Below are 17,146 nucleotides of genomic sequence, written 5' to 3'. Positions count from 1 at the left end.
AACAAGGGGTCAAACAACTTCTGATAAAAAGTGTTCTCCCTCTCGCTTACAAATGTGTACAGGAGTTTCCAAGAGACATACAACTTTAAAAAGTGAAGGACTTTGAATAAGGCTGGTTAAACTAGTACAAGTTCTACCCACACGCAGAAACTAACAGCAGAAAGATCACAGAGATCTTGAGCAGCCCAAAAGGTACTAAAAACAACCGTAATAAGCAATGTCAACAGGTAAGACAGCTTCCTTCCTTCCTTTTTCTTTCCCTTTCTTTCTTTTCTTTCTATATTTTAGAGAGAGTGAGAATGTGAGCAGGGGAGGGGGGCAGAGGGAAAGAGAGAATCCCAAGCAGGCCATGCTCAGCGTGGAGCGCAATGCAGGGCTTGATCCCACAACCCTGGGATCATGACCTGAGCTGAAATCAAGATTGGATGCTCAACCGACTGAGCCACCCAGGAGCCCCGGCTCCTTTTATTTTTAAAGGACTCTTCCTGAGTCATGTTCTAGACTCTTATATGCTGAGAGCGCCTGCTCTATTAGTTGGGACATTTGCTGCTGGAGACCAGTCACTCTTAGGCCAGAAACCCGAGAGTTCATGTCAGTCTATGAGCTGGACATTCTTAGTAAGAAAAAGGAACCATTATCCAAATATTAAAAAAAAATACTTATTCCTATATCCATAAGAATACTGTAGTATTTATCGAGGACTTTCAGTTTAACTATGTGACTCTAAGCTCAATTGTTAGATAGTTAACTCCCCTGGAACTGTCATTAACAAGAATAAAGCCAGGGAAGTTTGTTTGTTTATTTTTTTATTTGATTTTTTGAAGTAATCTCTACACCCAACGTGGGCCTCAAACTTATAACCTGGAAATCAAGAGTCGCATTCTCTACTCACTGGGCCAGCCAGGTGCCAGGAAGTTTTAAGGGAGAATGAATTACTGATACAGTATCATCAGCTTTCCCATGAACTGAATTCTAAAGTCTCTCTTGTTTTGCAGTTAACAAATGTGCTGGCTTGGATAGGGGTTGGGGAAAGAGGATGTGCGTGGGATGTTTAAACAGGTTAAAAAAAAAAGAGCAGCCATAAGTAAGAAGACATAATGTTTGGAAGCCCTTTTTAATCAATTTTGTGAGCACACAGCCTCTTATGAAATACCAGCAACCGAAGGGCCAGATTAAATAGTTAGGGATGGAGTTCTGAACAAAGAGGCTCTTAGACAAATGTTGAGTCTAAGCTCTGAAAACAGCTTCAAAAATCAGGGGCGCCTGGGTGGCTCACTTGGTTGATTTCAGCTCAGGTCATGATCCCAGGGGGCATGGGACCAAGCCCCGCATTGGGCTCCAGGCTGACCATGGAGCTTGCTTAAGATTGTCATTCTCTCTCTCTCTCTCTCTCTCTCTCTCTCTCTCTCTCTCCCCTCGCCCCTCTATTCTACTCGTGCTCCCTCTCTTTAATAAAAAAAAAACATTAAAAAAAGGCTTCAAAAATCAAAGGGCAACCATCATAGTGGGCAAAAGAGGTAATGCTCACTTCATCCAGAATAACCTAAAACTGGAAAAAACGGAAGTGTCCATTAAAGGAGAATGGATAAATAAATCATGGTAGATCAATGCAACAGAATACTCCTCAGCAAGAAACAAATGAGTACTGATCCATATTCCAACATGGAGTGCTGGCAGACAGGAAAGAGTGCATACTATATGATTCCATTTACATGAAATTCAAAAACAGATTAATCTATAGTGATAGTAATCAAAATGGTAGTAGGGACCCAAATAGGGACTGGAAAGCAGGTATGAGGGATCCTTCTGGGGTGCTCTATGTCTACTTCTGAGGTGTTCCTTGTCTTGGTCTGGGTTGTGGTTACAGATATGTGTAAAAGTCATGAAATTGTACACTTAGTATTTGGTATTTTAAGTGTAAGTTGCACCTTAAAAAAATCTGCTCATATCCTGCCTCTCTTCTCATACAAATTCATTCACTACCACTGGTGGCACCATCTATAAATTTTTAAAAAAATTTTTTTTCAACGTTTTTTATTTATTTTTGGGACAGAGAGAGACAGAGCATGAACGGGGGAGGGGCAGAGATAGAGGGAGACACAGAATCGGAAACAGGCTCCAGGCTCTGAGCCATCAGCCCAGAGCCTGACGCGGGGCTTGAACTCACAGACCGCGAGATCATGACCTGGCTGAAGTCGGACGCTTAACCGACTGCACCACCCAGGCGCCCCCACCATCTATAAATTAATCAGCGTGGGCTTCCATGCTCACATGCATCCAAGAAGGGTGTGAGAGAGCTCAAGTGGAAGCATTATCACCTCAGGAGCAGGAGCAGGAATGAAGCATCTCCATGAAGCCTGAGTCGGTCTGAATGCCATGGGAAACAGGTGCACCTGGAGCAAATGGGCTCAAGCCTGGATGAGTCTTACCTCTGGAATCCACAGGGCACAGCTGACATGAGCCCATTTAGTCCCTGTCCTGGTAGTCTTCATGGCCCCACCTCTCTTTGGACATAACAGACACTGTGGATGAATGCCAAGGACACAGGAACGACACAGCCAGCTGCCTTCTGGGACCTTGAGGATGCCGTAGCAGGCCTGGAGGCACGAGCAGGAGAGGGGAGAATGGTTAGTATCTTTTCAGCAGGGCTGACGTCTGCTCTGGTGCAGTCACAGAGTACTCTCTGCTTTTAGGAGAAAGGCAAATAAGGCCCCAAAAGCTCATATCCAGGATTTAGTAATTTTAAAACACTTAAAAAAAAAAAGGCACCTTCCAGCATCTAAGATCAGCATGTCTGTCTACGAGAACTGACTTTAAGGACAATAGAATAAGACTAGAAGGAAATACATACAAAAAGGCTGGCCCAACTGTTAACTGAGTTTGGGGATTACATACTTCTTTTCTTTTCTGCCTCTGTTTTCTAAAGCTTCTTCAAAATTATGTATTATACTTAGTCATCCACTAACGGAATAACTTCTACATGTCATGTACTGTTGTAATCAAGAAAAAAGTGCTGAAAAAGAAACAGAATGAAACTTTTGTGGAGCAAATGAGCTAATGCTTCAAGAGCCTAACAGAGCCTGGTGTATAAAAAGCACTCAGCAAATCACAGCAATTACTCGCTTGGGTTGAAGAAAAACGGACTTGTGAATGAATCCTGAATTGAAGAGAATATTAGACTAATCACAATACTCCACAGAGTTCTAGAAGCTGCTTCAAATCCTTCATGGAATGAATTTGGACAAATAAATGAACTACTGGTGGGGGAGGGGGGGTTAGTTTGGAAAACATTCTAGATTTCCTTTTTTACTACCTCCAATCTCGCCCGCCCATCCTTCCCCTCTTCACTGCTCTACTCTCACCATTAAAGACTAAACCTGGGGGGCCTCCTGGATCCCCATGTGGCCTGGCAAACTTTCCACCGCTGACTGATTCACCATGGCAACTTCAAAATCTGTACGTACCCCAGGAGGTTCACCCATAGTTCGGATTCGGGTTCCAACAGTTACTATCGTGTTACCCCTCAACTGGCTCCTTTTCCAAACTCTCTCTATCCATATCACCACCATGCTTCCCAGCTTCCAGATCCAAAATTCCTGTACTCATATTATCCACTTCCTTTCATCCACTGTCCCTGGGGCATACCAGTCCTCCCTACAGAGTGGCCCTTGGGCTCTGACCTTCCTCTCCATCCCCACCACAACTGCTCCATCCAAGTCCTTATCACGTTATGCCTGAATTGATTTATTCCTAAATTCTCTTCCACCCCCTTCACACCTTCAATCCTTATTCTATTTGGCTGCCATATTCTTCGTACTAAAACAAAGATTTCATACCATTGCACAGCAACAAACCCTCTAGAAATTCCTTCTGTTCTCACCCCCACCCTGATCTAAATTACGGGTTGGCAAACTACTACCTGAGGCCTGTTTTGTTAAGGCCAACAAGCTAAGAATGGTTTTCGTATTTTTAGAGCAATGTTGTTTTTTTTTTTTTTTTTTTTTTTAAAGAATACGTCTGAGAACAAACTGAGGGTTGATGGGGGTGGGAGGGAGGGAAGGGTGGGTGATGGGTATTGAGGAGAGCACCTTTTGGGATGAGCACTGGGTGTTGTATGGAAACCAATTTGACAATAAATTTCATATAAAAATAAATAAATAAATAAATAAATAAATAAATAAAATAATCTTTAAAAAAAAAAAAAGAATATGTAACAGAGACTGTATGCGGCCCTCAAAGTCTAAAATATTTACCATATGGCCCTTCAAAAAAAAAGTCTGCCAGCCCCTGATCTAAAGCCTGGTGCTCCTCACCTCACTTCTCAGGTCATAGAGCCCCTTGTGTCTTCTCCACTTCTTGACCCTTGCCCTCTAACTCAACATGGTTTCCCTCACCAAGTACGTGGCGGCATCGTGTAGTCTTCCCGACTCTAGCTGTTATGTTTTATCTCCTCAGTGAGACTCTAAGGTCACTGGGGGGTAGGTCTTTTATCACCAGTTTATCTGGAATGCTTTCTATGCTGAGGTCGAATAGGTGGTTTGGTAGAACAAATTAATTTATATCAATAACTGAGGCTGAATTCCAACCAGGCTGCTCTTCCAACAGTAGGGCATCATTTTATAAGGCTCCTAGCCGTCAAGAGCTTTTCTTTCTCTGAGGTCCAGAATGTTTGCCAGGAAATGAAAGCAAGTTTCTTCCCTAAAAGAGAGCCTCTTACAGACCAGCAAAAGAAAAACCAGTGGTTCTAGGGATCCCCTTTATCTCCTGGTCCTTTTATTGGGCAGAAAATCATTTACTGAGCCCTTGTATATACTTATTCATGGCCATAGGATCATAAAAGCTTGTATTGCATAGCAGTGGTTCTCAAGTTTTTCCAGACTACAAAATGGTAAAGGGTGGATTCTCCTGAGAAAACTGCACACGTGCACAGACATATGTGTTACATATAGTTTCAGGGGGTTAATAAACTCAGTGCCAAATGTATATATGACAGATATAAAAACTATGAGCATAAACTTCAGGCAAATTAATTTAGGCCTTGGTTTGAGTGTTCAATACCTGGGCTAAAAACCAAAAAATGGAACATACAAAGGGACTTGGAATGGCCCTGATTTTCACATTTTTAAAGTTAAAACCTCAAGTCCTATTGATGTAAACCTCTCTTCTAAAGTACTGACACAAGTGTATTAAAGTGGCATAGGAACAAACATTTGACATAATATGGTGGCGGTAAAGAAAAAAAAAATTATGTTTAAAAAATAGAGATGTCAACATGTCCCTGATTCTATTAAGGAGTAAACTGAATCTTCCAAATCATTTTAAGTCACTTTTCAGTCAACAGAGGGAGCTCTAACCTCAGTATCTCTTCAGAATTCAAGTGAATATACTCACTTTGGAAGAATCTCTTTTATATGAAACTTTGTGTGGCACCAGCATTCAACTTTTTTTTACATTTTTATTTATTTTTGAGGGACAGAGAGAGACAGAGCACATGTGGGGAAGGAGCAGACAGAGAATGAGACGCAGAATCCGAAGCAGGCTCCAGGCTCTGAGCTGTCAGCACAGAGCCCGACGCGGGGCTCGAATTCACAAACCGTGAGATCATGACCTGAGCCGAAGTCGGACGCTTAACCGACTGAGCCACCCAGGCGCCCCAACAACATTCAGCTTTAATACATACCAGCTTATATCCTGCAAGGCCTGGCCAGGTGTTATTGTCATCACTTTCTACGTGAGGAAAGGGCATCATTTATAGTCATTACTGGATATATTTTCAAAACAGATAAAATAATCTTTGAGGAGAATTATTAGGCTACATTCGTTTTTTAGTCAAAGAATCTGAAAATAATTCCTTAGTGTTTGTCCCTACTGTGAAGGATAAATACAGAAAATATACACAGATGACCTTTGTACTATTTTCCCTTCAAGCCTACTATAGATCCACAATCATGTATCTAAATGATTAGATTCAGGGTGAGAAACATCAGGAAATTCAAAACTGGTCAGATCTTAGGAAAGTATTAAGTACATACATGGTATATTACCTAACTCCCAATGGGACCAGGGGCAGCACCGTATTCTCAAATACATTAATATTTCTCTAGCAAACTATATGAGCATTTATGCAAAATGGGATAAACAGTATAAATAGCCTCATATTGGGTGAGTTCTAGTATTGCCCCAAGTCAGTTCTGGTGCTAAACTTAAGCAAAATCTAGCAGTTTTCAGAGCTTTAAAAATTTTTGGAACTACAGAGGAAGGACTGTGGACTTGTACTATCAGATACTTATGTTCATACTTAAACGATACTTCCTTTCTCACTAAAGGTGTGACATAAATGCCAATAACTGGTAGAGTGAAGGTAAATTTTTGAAATGAACTCTTTTAAAGGAAACAAGTAAAATGAAGAAAAAGACCCAACTGGGTCACAGAATAATTGAGTACCTTCTAATGCAGAGGGTTAGGTTAGGTGGCCCAGGCAATTAAAGTCTTAAGCCCTGTTTTCCCTTGATCTCCTGTGTTATCTAATCTATCTACCTACCTTGTCTATCTTCCTCCCTTCCTTCCTTCCATCCTTCCTTCAGTCCTTCCTTCCACCATTCCTTCCTTCCTTCCTTCCTTCCTTCCTTCCTTCCTTCCTTCCTTCCTTCCTTCCTTCCTTCCTTCCTTTTTAAGTAATCTCTAATGCCCAACATGGAACTTGAACTCGTACTCGTAACCCCGAGATCAAGAGTCACATGCTCTACCAACTGAGCCGGCCGGGTGCCCCAGTGCGTTACTTAATCTTTTTAGTCATTTTGTAGCCAGAGTGGTCTTTCTAAAATAGAACTCACAGCCTTCAGGGCTGACAGGACAAAACCAAAGTTCCCTAGTTTGTCAGCAAGGGCCTGTCACTCGTGGCCCTTGTAATCCCTCTGTGCTGTCGCTCTCCATCCTCCCCTGATCCACCCAACCACTCTCTGCAGCTCTGAACAGCTCAGAGTTGCCTCTGATACACTGTGCCCACTCCCACTACCCTGCCTGAATGTGTTCGCCTCTCTGCCTGAACACGCACTGCTGCTGTATGTGGCATTTAGATTCAGCTTGGATGCCACCTCTTGGAAGTTGTCCCTGATCTCCATCCCTCCCATGCACTTACACGGCAGCATGGAACTTCTGTCTACAAAAACACCTGGCGTATTGTGCTAACTGGGCAGTTTCCATGTAGCCTCTACACCAGACTCTGATAACCCTGGGAGCAAAGGCCATGTCTGCCTCTTCATCACTGACTGAGTCTTCAGCATGTGGCGTAAGTCCTGGCACATGGATGGTGCTGCATACCTATTTGCTAGATAAATTAATGAAATCAATGAGATACACAACAGGTTCAGAAGAGTGAAAAATCACTTAGGGTAGGGGCGTTCACGACAAGACTTAAACTAGATCTTGGAAGATACATAGATTTTTCATAGATGGAGGTGGGAGAAAGCATTTTAAGTTGGGGTGTGGCTGAAACATGGAGACAGGACGGTGTCAGGAACAGTCATCACTGCCCCCCCTTAAGTAACCTTATTTTGCTGGAGGATAGGGATTATGGGAGGAAGAAAAGGAAAGAGCCAAAAAGAATGTTGATATCATCACCATCATCATCATTAATAATTAATTAAGAAGGCATTATGGTAGAAAGGATGACAAATAACTGTCAACCAACTGGAAGAGCTTGGGTAAAGTCATTTCATCTCTCCTGGTATTATCCGTAAAACTGAGGAGGGGGATAGTTTTCTGCAGTCCTAAAATTCTATGATCTTTAGAAGTGTATTGGACTCGGCTTCCTGGGGGTTCTTTATCAGGAGGACTGGAGAGGGCTCTGGGTGCTAGCAAAAAGAGTCTGGACTTCCAGCTGTAGGAAGTGTAAACTCACCAAGGTTACTGACCATGCAGGGATTCCAAGGCAGAAGAGAGACTCCCGGGCAGCAGCAAGGAGACTCCCCCAGGGGACAGTAAAAGTATCAAACGAGGCAATCTCAACAGCACGGGTATGAGGGGACACGATAAAGATCTGGGTTTAGCCCCCTGGGGTAAAGTTAGTAAGTCAGTCACCTTGGGGATCACAAGTATTGTTTCTAAAGGAATTACTGAAGAACAGCCAGGCCAAATCTTTGTTTTCCCCCTTAAATGCAAACTGCTACCCAGATATGGGTGCTGGAGACCATCACTGAGTTTCAGAAAGGCTGACCGTGGGGAGGCGGTGGTCTCCACTCTCACTAACCTGATGTACACAGATGTTACACTTATCACAGAACACCATATCATTCCCTTCTTCACTGTCTGGAGACCGGCACACATCACAGATCACATCTTCATCATACTCTATGCCTAGCCCTTCCTCTGTCTCAATAGCATGGTTCATATTTTCATGGCAATGGCGTTCCAGGACTTCTACTGTCTTTTCCATAAGATTCTCATCAACTGGCCCACAACCTGCACAGAAATACAAACAATCAATCAACCCATCAGTCAGCTGTCATTCCCAAATCACCTACTGTGAGCCCGGTGCAAGGATGGAGGGATTCTAAAAGATAAAACCATCTCTTCCCTGATCTAAAACAACCAGATTTCAAAGAATCTTTTACTAGAGCTATTCTAATATTTACCTGTCATCACGTATTAGTGTTTGACACATGAAAGGAGAAATACATTTCACCACATTCCTTGTAAGATGTATTACTGACTCTTTCAGTTTTCTGTCCACATCCTAACCAGTCTCCTCCTAAATCTGTTTTCTCTTATTCCCACTGAGGGAGAAGTTCCTACTGAGCTTTGTAATTTTGAACACTTTAATTTACAGCTTAATAAGATAATTAGGATCACATAACTATTTGGACATAAATAATAATTCATTCTTAGCAAATGAGTCCCATCGAATGATTATATGAGGAAATTTTCACATAAAAAGGTATTAAGTCATAAAAGAAAATTCTAGGTTCTGTAAATGTCATTGTACATATGAAACATTTTGTTTTTCAAGCCCGACTTTTGAAAATATCCAATAATATTTTCCAACGGCAAACTATATATATAAAATAAACCTATTAGCATCCACAAAGGTCTAGCTGTAAATTCTGAAATTACCTTTTTTTGCCTCTTGATTCCTTTTCCTTCTATACTTTTAATTAAATAAAACTTTTAATTAAACAAAACCAACTTAATAAACCCAACTAAAAGATTCATATGGTGGACAGTGGCAACAACTAAACATACTTCTTTCTGGGGGGACTAATGATTTAGTGAGAGCACATATATATTTAACAGCTTGTAAACTCAGGAACAATTCTGACAATGATTCAAACAAATTTACCCAAGTATTCTACTTCATTTGTAATATAAGCTATACTAAGAGACTCTGGAATTCCAAAACAACCTTTTTAGTGTCGTAGCTACTTATGAAAGCAAAAACCACCTAGGTAGTATGTTTCATTTTTCCAGCCAAGACAAATCACACACTTTTTTTTTTCCTGGCGTGGAGGAGAATATTCCACTTGACCCCATATTGGTTACGTAAACTTTGACAAGTTATTTATCCTCTTCAGGGCTTAGTTTCCTTATCTATAAAATAAGGACAATAATATAAACTCACTGATTTCTTGTGAGGCTGAGATGAGGTAATGTTTGTACACTGCTTAGTACAGTGCCTGCTATGTAGTAAGCACTCAATTTTTAAAATTCCTTAATCTGAACCAAAAAATATGCTTAATTTAATGTTGGTTTTACAAGTTTATTTTAAGCTTTTATAAGCCTCACTACAATATCATTTACTCTAAAGAGTAAGACTTGAGATAAGGCAATCCTTTTTTAAAATTCTTCCAAGCCTAAATGCAATGTGGTGTCTTGGATGGGCTCCTGGAACAGAAAAAGATCATTAGTGGAAGAACCGATGAAACCTCAATAAAGTCTAGAATTTAGATGATAGTAATGTACCTGTGTTGGTTCCTTAGCTTTGACAAACGTACTGTGGGCAAGTGAGACATTATTCACATTAGGGGAAACTGCAACTGTGTGAGGGGTACATGGCAACTGTATTATGTCTACAACTTTTCTGTAAATCTAAAACTATTCTAAAATTAAAAAAGGCCATAAAAAAATCATCCAAAGGGAATTAACTGCAAAATACCAAAGGGACCTCGTCATCAGGTGGTGTCATGCCGAAGGCAGGCCTGGAATGATCATAATGTATATAGATGTCATACGGTTCCTAAGCACAACTGCACGCTGAACCGTCAATCCACTCGATTAAGCTCTCATACTCTGACTTACCCCCTCTGTCAGTCTTTCATTCTCTTCCCTTTGTGGTTCTCACCCTAAACTGACACCCATTCTCTCCTTTTGGAAGGCAGAGCAAGAGAAGACATATAGTAAAAAGTTTTCAAAAGCAAGAAGTACTGGTTACTGACAGAATAACTGCCACCATCATGCCAAACTGGATGTAATACGATGTTAAGTTTTTATTCACATGCATTCAGACACCAACCTCAAAAGAAAGAAAAAAAGGGGAGGGAGGGAAGAAAAGGAGAACCGCTGATCCTTGTTGTGCTAACAATGAATAAACGTGATTCAAGCAAAAATGCAATCAAATGTATGCTTTACCGCATCTCCTACGGAGACTTAAATAAAACCACCCACAGAGTTCCAAAGGACCATTTGGACCTAAACACCGCTCAGGCTGAAGACTGGTCAAAGAGCTGTGTGTAAGCATAAAGTGAGTTGCCTTTCAGCCTAGCATTTCCCAGCACTGCCGGCACGGTACGGTACAGCATACCATCACTTTACCACTATTATTACGTGTATTTCCAAGTTTTGTTTGTTTGTTTGTTGGCCTTTGCTTCATTGAATTTTATTTTTTGAGACCTGCATGACAACTTCAGAACTCGCTAAAGGTAGTGAGATAGCTGAGAACTGCTTAGGGGAAGTTCTGCCCTAGGCCTTTCGTTCTCCTTCCGGCAGGAAATGACAAGTCTGGCATCAAGGCTCACCGGACACACCGACCTGTCGGGTGCAGCGGTGCTGCCTAATGCTGAAGTTAGAACTTCTGTCCACCCGGCAGAGACGGCAGAAGTGCTGCTGCCCCTGGCCCTGCCCACCGATCAGAGTGTTTTTCAGGGCTGAGCCAGGCACCAGCCTCAGAATCCTCAACCAGGAGTCCAATTAGCCATGATCACTCTCACAATCAGAACTGGAAAACAATCTTATAAAACCTACATGCCATCCCTGACCTGTGCTATTCACAATGAACAAGGAAAGAAAAGGTCAGATTTAAATGTTATTGCTCTATTTCAGTATATTTATGCATTTCAAGAAATGCCTCATTAAGGTAAGATCAAAGAGAAAAATAAATGAAAAGGCCAGAAAAGAAAAGAAGCCACAAGATGAAAGCAAGTTAAATGATCCTGACAACTTAAAAAAAAACCACGAGTCAAGTCAAGGAATAACTTAGTTGTAAGAAAAGAACTTACCCATTTCTGCGAGGTCTTCATTGAGTTCCTGGAGCCAGAAGATGTCCATGTCGTCTAGGTCATAGCGACACACAGATGCTGCCAACTCCATGATGTTGATGTAGCCAGGTTCCGTGCTTTCCGAGCTGGAGCAGCGGATGTACTTCCGGGGCCGCATAAACAGAACATCCTTTACTTTCTCAGCCACAACCCTAGAAAAGTGAAAGGAAGATACTGGTAACAGTCGACAAATGACAGATTCTAGGGACTGACTTGGGTGGGACCAACGGCACTCAGGCCATATGGTGGAGTTGAATGTTCTCCCTTGCCTCCATAGGGGGAGATCCCTTGCTCTGCCAACTGAGAGGCACGACAGATCCCTATCTAGAAAGTAAATGGTTCTACAGATTCAGTTTTGTCATCTGCCGTGAACATTCTGACTGCTAATGAGATATTTCAGTTACACTTATCGCTCCTGGGTCTCTATTATCATTCATTCTAATAATGTTGCATTGTGTGTTCTTGGTGCAATAGCTACCACGTTTGTTTAGAAGGGGGAACTGAGGAAGAGGTGATACCTGCACAAAGGCACAGCAGATTCCATACCAAAGATATATTTCAGCCAAAGCCATGATTGTCATGGAGGCAATACTGGACGGTGGTTAAGAGCACAGAGTATAGACTGGGGCGCCTGGGTGGCTCAGTTGGTTAAGCGTCCAACTCTTGATTTGGCTACTAGCACAGAGCCTGCTTGGGATTCTCTCACCCTTTCTCTCTGCCCCTTCCCAACTTAAAAAAAAAGTACAGGCTATAGACTCACAAGCCTGGTTTTTCTGCCACTTACTCACATAGTCATCTTGGGGAACTACTTTCTTTTTTTTAAATTTTTTAAGTTTTATTTATTTTGAGAGGGAGAGAGAGAGAGAGAGAGCACGAACGGGGTTGGAGCAGAGAAAGAATCCTAAGCAGGCCCCACACAGTGCAGAACCCATTGTGGGGCCTGGACTCAGCAACCCTGAGATTATGACCAGAGCCGAAATCAAGAGTTGGCCGCTTAACCGACTGTGCCACCCAGGCACCCTGGGAACTACTTGGTTTCTATAAGGTTTGGTTTTCTTAGCTAAAAAGTAAGGACAGTAGTCATAAATTATGATACAATAATATTAAACTTGCAGGGCTATTATGACATGTGAAATATATAAAGAGCTTAGCATAGTATATAGTAAAAAAAAAGATGTTTAATAATGTTATTGTTACTATATTTCTCGTTATTTTCACTATTTATGTAAATGAGGTGAAGCCTAAAGGCCATGGACTTATATAAACTTCAGGCATTTCCTAGCCATAAATGATAGTGACCATAAGTCTGGGCCAGGGTAACATGACAGGATGAAAGATTTCTGTTCCTCTATCAACTTCCCCAGCAAGCCTGAAGCAAACCTGTATTTCCTCTCACCCCTCCTGACACTTAGGAACCCAAGCCAAGGAAACCAAGCAAGGGAAGAAATAGAAGTTTCTCACCAATGACGTATTCTACAATCAATGTTTTAGATACTGCATGAAGCATCAGAATACAAACAAGAGGAAATCTGGATTCTTATTCTCTCGCAATTTTAGTTTATTATTATTTTTATTTTTTTAAGTAGTCTCGATGCCCAGTGTGGAGCCCAACGTAGGGCTTGAACTCAAGATGCTGAGATTGCCGAGATCAAGACCTGAGCTGAGATCAATAGTCAGACACTTAACAGACTAAGCCACCTAGGCACTCTTCCCTGGCAATTAAAACATTTTTTTTTAATTTTTATTTATTTTTGAGAGAAGGAGAGACAGAGTGCGAGTGGGGGAGGAACAGAGAGAGAGGGAGACACAGAATCCAAAGGAGACTCCAGGCTCCGAGCTGTCAGCACAGAGCCCAATGCGGGGCTTGAACTCACGAACCGCGAGATCATGACCTGAGCTGAAGTCAGATGCTTAACTGACTGAGCCACCCAGATGCCCCCCAAAAAATTTTTTTAATGTTTATTTATTGTTGGGGTGGGGGAGGGAGACAGGGAGGGAGGAAGAGAGAGAGAGAGAGGCAGGCAGGCAGGCAGGCAGGCAGAGAGAGACTGAGACACAGAATCTGAAGCAGGCTCCAGGGTGTCAGCACAGAGCCTGATGCAGGGCTTGAACCCATGAGCCGTGAGATCATGACCTGAGCTGAAGTCATTTAACCAACTGAGCCACCCAGGTGCCCCATTCCCTGGAAATTTTAAAGAACACAGTGGACCCTCTAAAAAAGAGAGAAAGAAATATGTACATGTATCATAAAATGAAAACTGTTTCTCTGGAAGGCTTGTGGAGCCAGTTTCTTTACTCGAGAGTTACTATATATGTAGAAGGATTCATAAACATAAATGTATTCGTATAAAGACATGTAAGTATACATAGGCATAGTCCACCTTGTAAATATACAGTAAATATTTCTTCCTAAGCATTCTTCCACAAGGTTATGATCCCACATAATGTATGTTGAATAAAGTTAATAACTATATGCTTTTGCACATTTTAACTTTCCTACCATATGAAGTTTTTAAAGCCAAAGGCGACAAATATTTGAGGAAAAAAGCAGAACCCTAAAATATTTATTGAAGCTAAAAACTTGGGAACTGCTGACAGAGGCCTGCTTCCAACTGAAATGAACCCAACTGAAAAGGACAGGACATGCATATGAATTCTCTCAAGACAATGAGATTAAATATGCTATGCTTATTTGGTGCATGGCCTATGAGGTAATTATAGAATATCTAATTTTTTTCAAGATTCATCTTGTTCTAAAAGAAAGAATATTTTTCTAACTATTCATATTGATTGCCTCAAATTCTATGTGGAACAAGGTAGACTATAAATGTTCTTGACTTAAACTAACATGTTTATTAAGCTTCTGGAAGAAACCTCAGACTATGACTACACACACACACACACACACACACACACACTATATATATATATATATATACATATATATGTATATATATATATGTATATATCTTATATGTATATACATACATACACATATATACATTTTAAAGTTTATTATAAGTAATCTCTACACCCAATGTGGGGCCTGAACTCATGAACATGAGATCAAGAGCTGCATGCTTCTTTGACTGAGCCAGCCAGGTGCCCTGAAGGCAAATATATTTTATTCATTATTTATTTAAAGAAATTGGATGTTCTTTCGGCTCAGGTCATGATCTCACGGTTCGTGGGATCAAGCCCTGTGTCAGGTTCTGTGCTGACAGTGTGGAGCCTGCTTGGGATTCTTTCTCTCCCTCTCTCTCTCTGCCCCTCCCCCACTCACACTCTCTCTCCCTCCCTCTCTCTGACCCTCCCCCACTCACGCTCGCTCTCCCTCCCTCTGTCTCTCTCAATAAATAAATAAGTGAAACTTAAAAAAAAAAGCCATCAGCCATAAATGAAGAGATTAAAAAACATGTTTATCACCAATATATAATAAACTCTTACAAATCAATTAGAAAAAGACAGACAAGTAGACAAGAAACTTGAATAGATACTTCACAAATAAGGCTATCCACATGGCAGGAAAACTTAACGGTTCTCAACCTCATTAGTTATCAGAGAAATGCAGATGGAAATCATAATTACTATTACCTACCAGAATGGCTAAACTTGGAAAGGCTGACCAAAAACTGACATTACTTAAGTGTTTGTAAGGAAGCAAACAGACCTCTCCTACACTGCCGGTGGGCATGTGAATTAGTACAACCACTTTGGCAAACTACTCAGCAGCAGATATCCTAGCTGAACATCATACCCTAGGACCTAGTAAACCCACTCTGAGGAATATACTTAACAAAAAAGTAGACATATGTATGTCAAAGGAAGAAAGATGTCTATATATTAGCTGAAAACTGGAAGTGATACAAATACCTATCAAGATCAGAATGGATAAATAAAATGTGGAATATTGACAAAATGGACTATGACACAGAAGTGAAGCTTAATAAACTAGTACATGCAACAGCATGGATAAATCTCACAACTGTTATGATGAACAGAACAATCTAGCCTCAATATCAAGTTCAAAAACTGTCACCTATGGAGAGGGAGGTCAGTTACTGGGCATGAGCAGTAGGGCTTCTGGGGTGTTGGTCACATTCTATTTTTCGATCTGAGTGGCAGTTAAACAAGTGTACTTCATTCATGAAAGTTCACTCAGTTATACAGTTATGCTCTGGTCACTTCTCTATGTGTATATTATACTTCAATGCAAGATTTATAATGATAATGATGACAATGACGTTATGTCACTCATCTTTTCATATGTAACTTGAACTAAAGGTCTGAATCTAAAGACCGAATCTATGGCAGCGAACATACTATAGACTGAAACGGTAATACTAAAAGCAAGGAAATGCACGGGTAAAGGTGAAGTTAATTCAAATCTCGTATGGAGAAATTTTTTTTTTTTTTAATTTTTTTTTCAACGTTTATTTATTTTTGGGACAGAGAGAGACAGAGCATGAACGGGGGAGGGGCAGAGAGAGAGGGAGACACAGAATCGGAAACAGGCTCCAGGCTCTGAGCCATCAGCCCAGAGCCTGACGCGGGGCTCGAACTCCCGGACTGCGAGATCGTGACCTGGCTGAAGTCGGACGATTAACCGACTGCGCCACCCAGGCGCCCCTCGTATGGAGAAATTTGTATAGAGGGGAAGGTCTATGAGAATTAGTGAAAAATATTACTTTGGGATTTTTAAAATGCAGCTTTAACATCTTCAAGTACATACCACATGGCTGCAACTGGGGAAAATTCCAGGATTATCCCTGGGTCATTTTCTTCTCTGGGCAATATATCCTAGGTATAGAGACATTCTTTGAATGGTCACCAGAACAACTGATCAAATCAGCAAAAGCTCATAAGCCCAGAGGTATGAGCAATTTTGCCAGGATGATGTTAAGTAAGGGCAGTTTTTGATTTGGATGCTCGAATGTAAATGAATGTTGCAATAACTTCGTGGGTGACTGACCTTTGGTGAAAGGACCCACAGCCACACCTGCTTAGCTCCATAGAAAAAAGACCTACCCACCGGCTCCTCAGGGTAGGCCAGGTTCACAGCATGTGAACACTGCTGTTTGACACTGAGGAGGCAACAAAAGAAAGCTGCAACTACTCTAACCTGACCGATGGCCTCCCCTATATATTATGCACAGTGAATCCTTAGTGTGTCTTTGGTTGATCTAAATATTTGGCAGGTAGAGACTATGCTTCATTTCCTGGAGTGGATTAGGATCATTTGTGAACAGCACAGAAATTGCACAATACTTTATCATTATGGATTTTTTAAAGGCTTGAAATAAATGTCTTAAAAGCTACCTAAATAGGAGCCCCTTTATAGTACTATCTCTAGTAGTTCCCCAAATTTCTCCTTGTTAATCTGGCCACTCTGGGTTGATTGCGTCTCTATCAAACTCCACGCCTCATCTATGAAACAAAGGACAATTATAACCTCTGTGACAGCTGGTATTTTCAAAATCTCACATGCTCTTTTACAATGTGACTTTGCTACTCCCCCATCAAGTGGTGAAGTCTATTTCTCCTCTTCTTCAATCAGGGAGGGCTTACGACTGTTTCCACCGACAGAATATGGCAGAAGTGATGCTATGAGAAGTGCA

General features: G+C 41.3%; 1 protein-coding gene across 2 annotated transcripts in view; it reads right to left on the bottom strand.

Annotated features, from left to right (window-relative positions):
- JADE3 (jade family PHD finger 3) overlaps positions 1-17,146 on the bottom strand; it is a 136,021-nt gene that overhangs the window by 19,692 nt on the left and 99,183 nt on the right. For both annotated transcript variants that reach the window (XM_043569600.1, XM_043569599.1), the window contains 3 exons: positions 11,490-11,680; positions 8,249-8,460; positions 2,430-2,597 (listed from right to left, as the gene is read on the bottom strand). In XM_043569600.1, coding sequence (XP_043425535.1) covers positions 2,430-2,597; positions 8,249-8,460; positions 11,490-11,680 — 571 coding nt within the window. The remainder of the gene's footprint in view (positions 1-2,429; positions 2,598-8,248; positions 8,461-11,489; positions 11,681-17,146) is intronic.

This window comes from Prionailurus bengalensis, chromosome X (assembly GCF_016509475.1).
Source record: "Prionailurus bengalensis isolate Pbe53 chromosome X, Fcat_Pben_1.1_paternal_pri, whole genome shotgun sequence".
Lineage (NCBI taxonomy): Eukaryota > Metazoa > Chordata > Mammalia > Carnivora > Felidae > Prionailurus > Prionailurus bengalensis.
The sequence above is the reverse complement of the archived record's forward strand: the minus strand, read 5'-3'. Positions and strand labels throughout refer to the sequence as shown.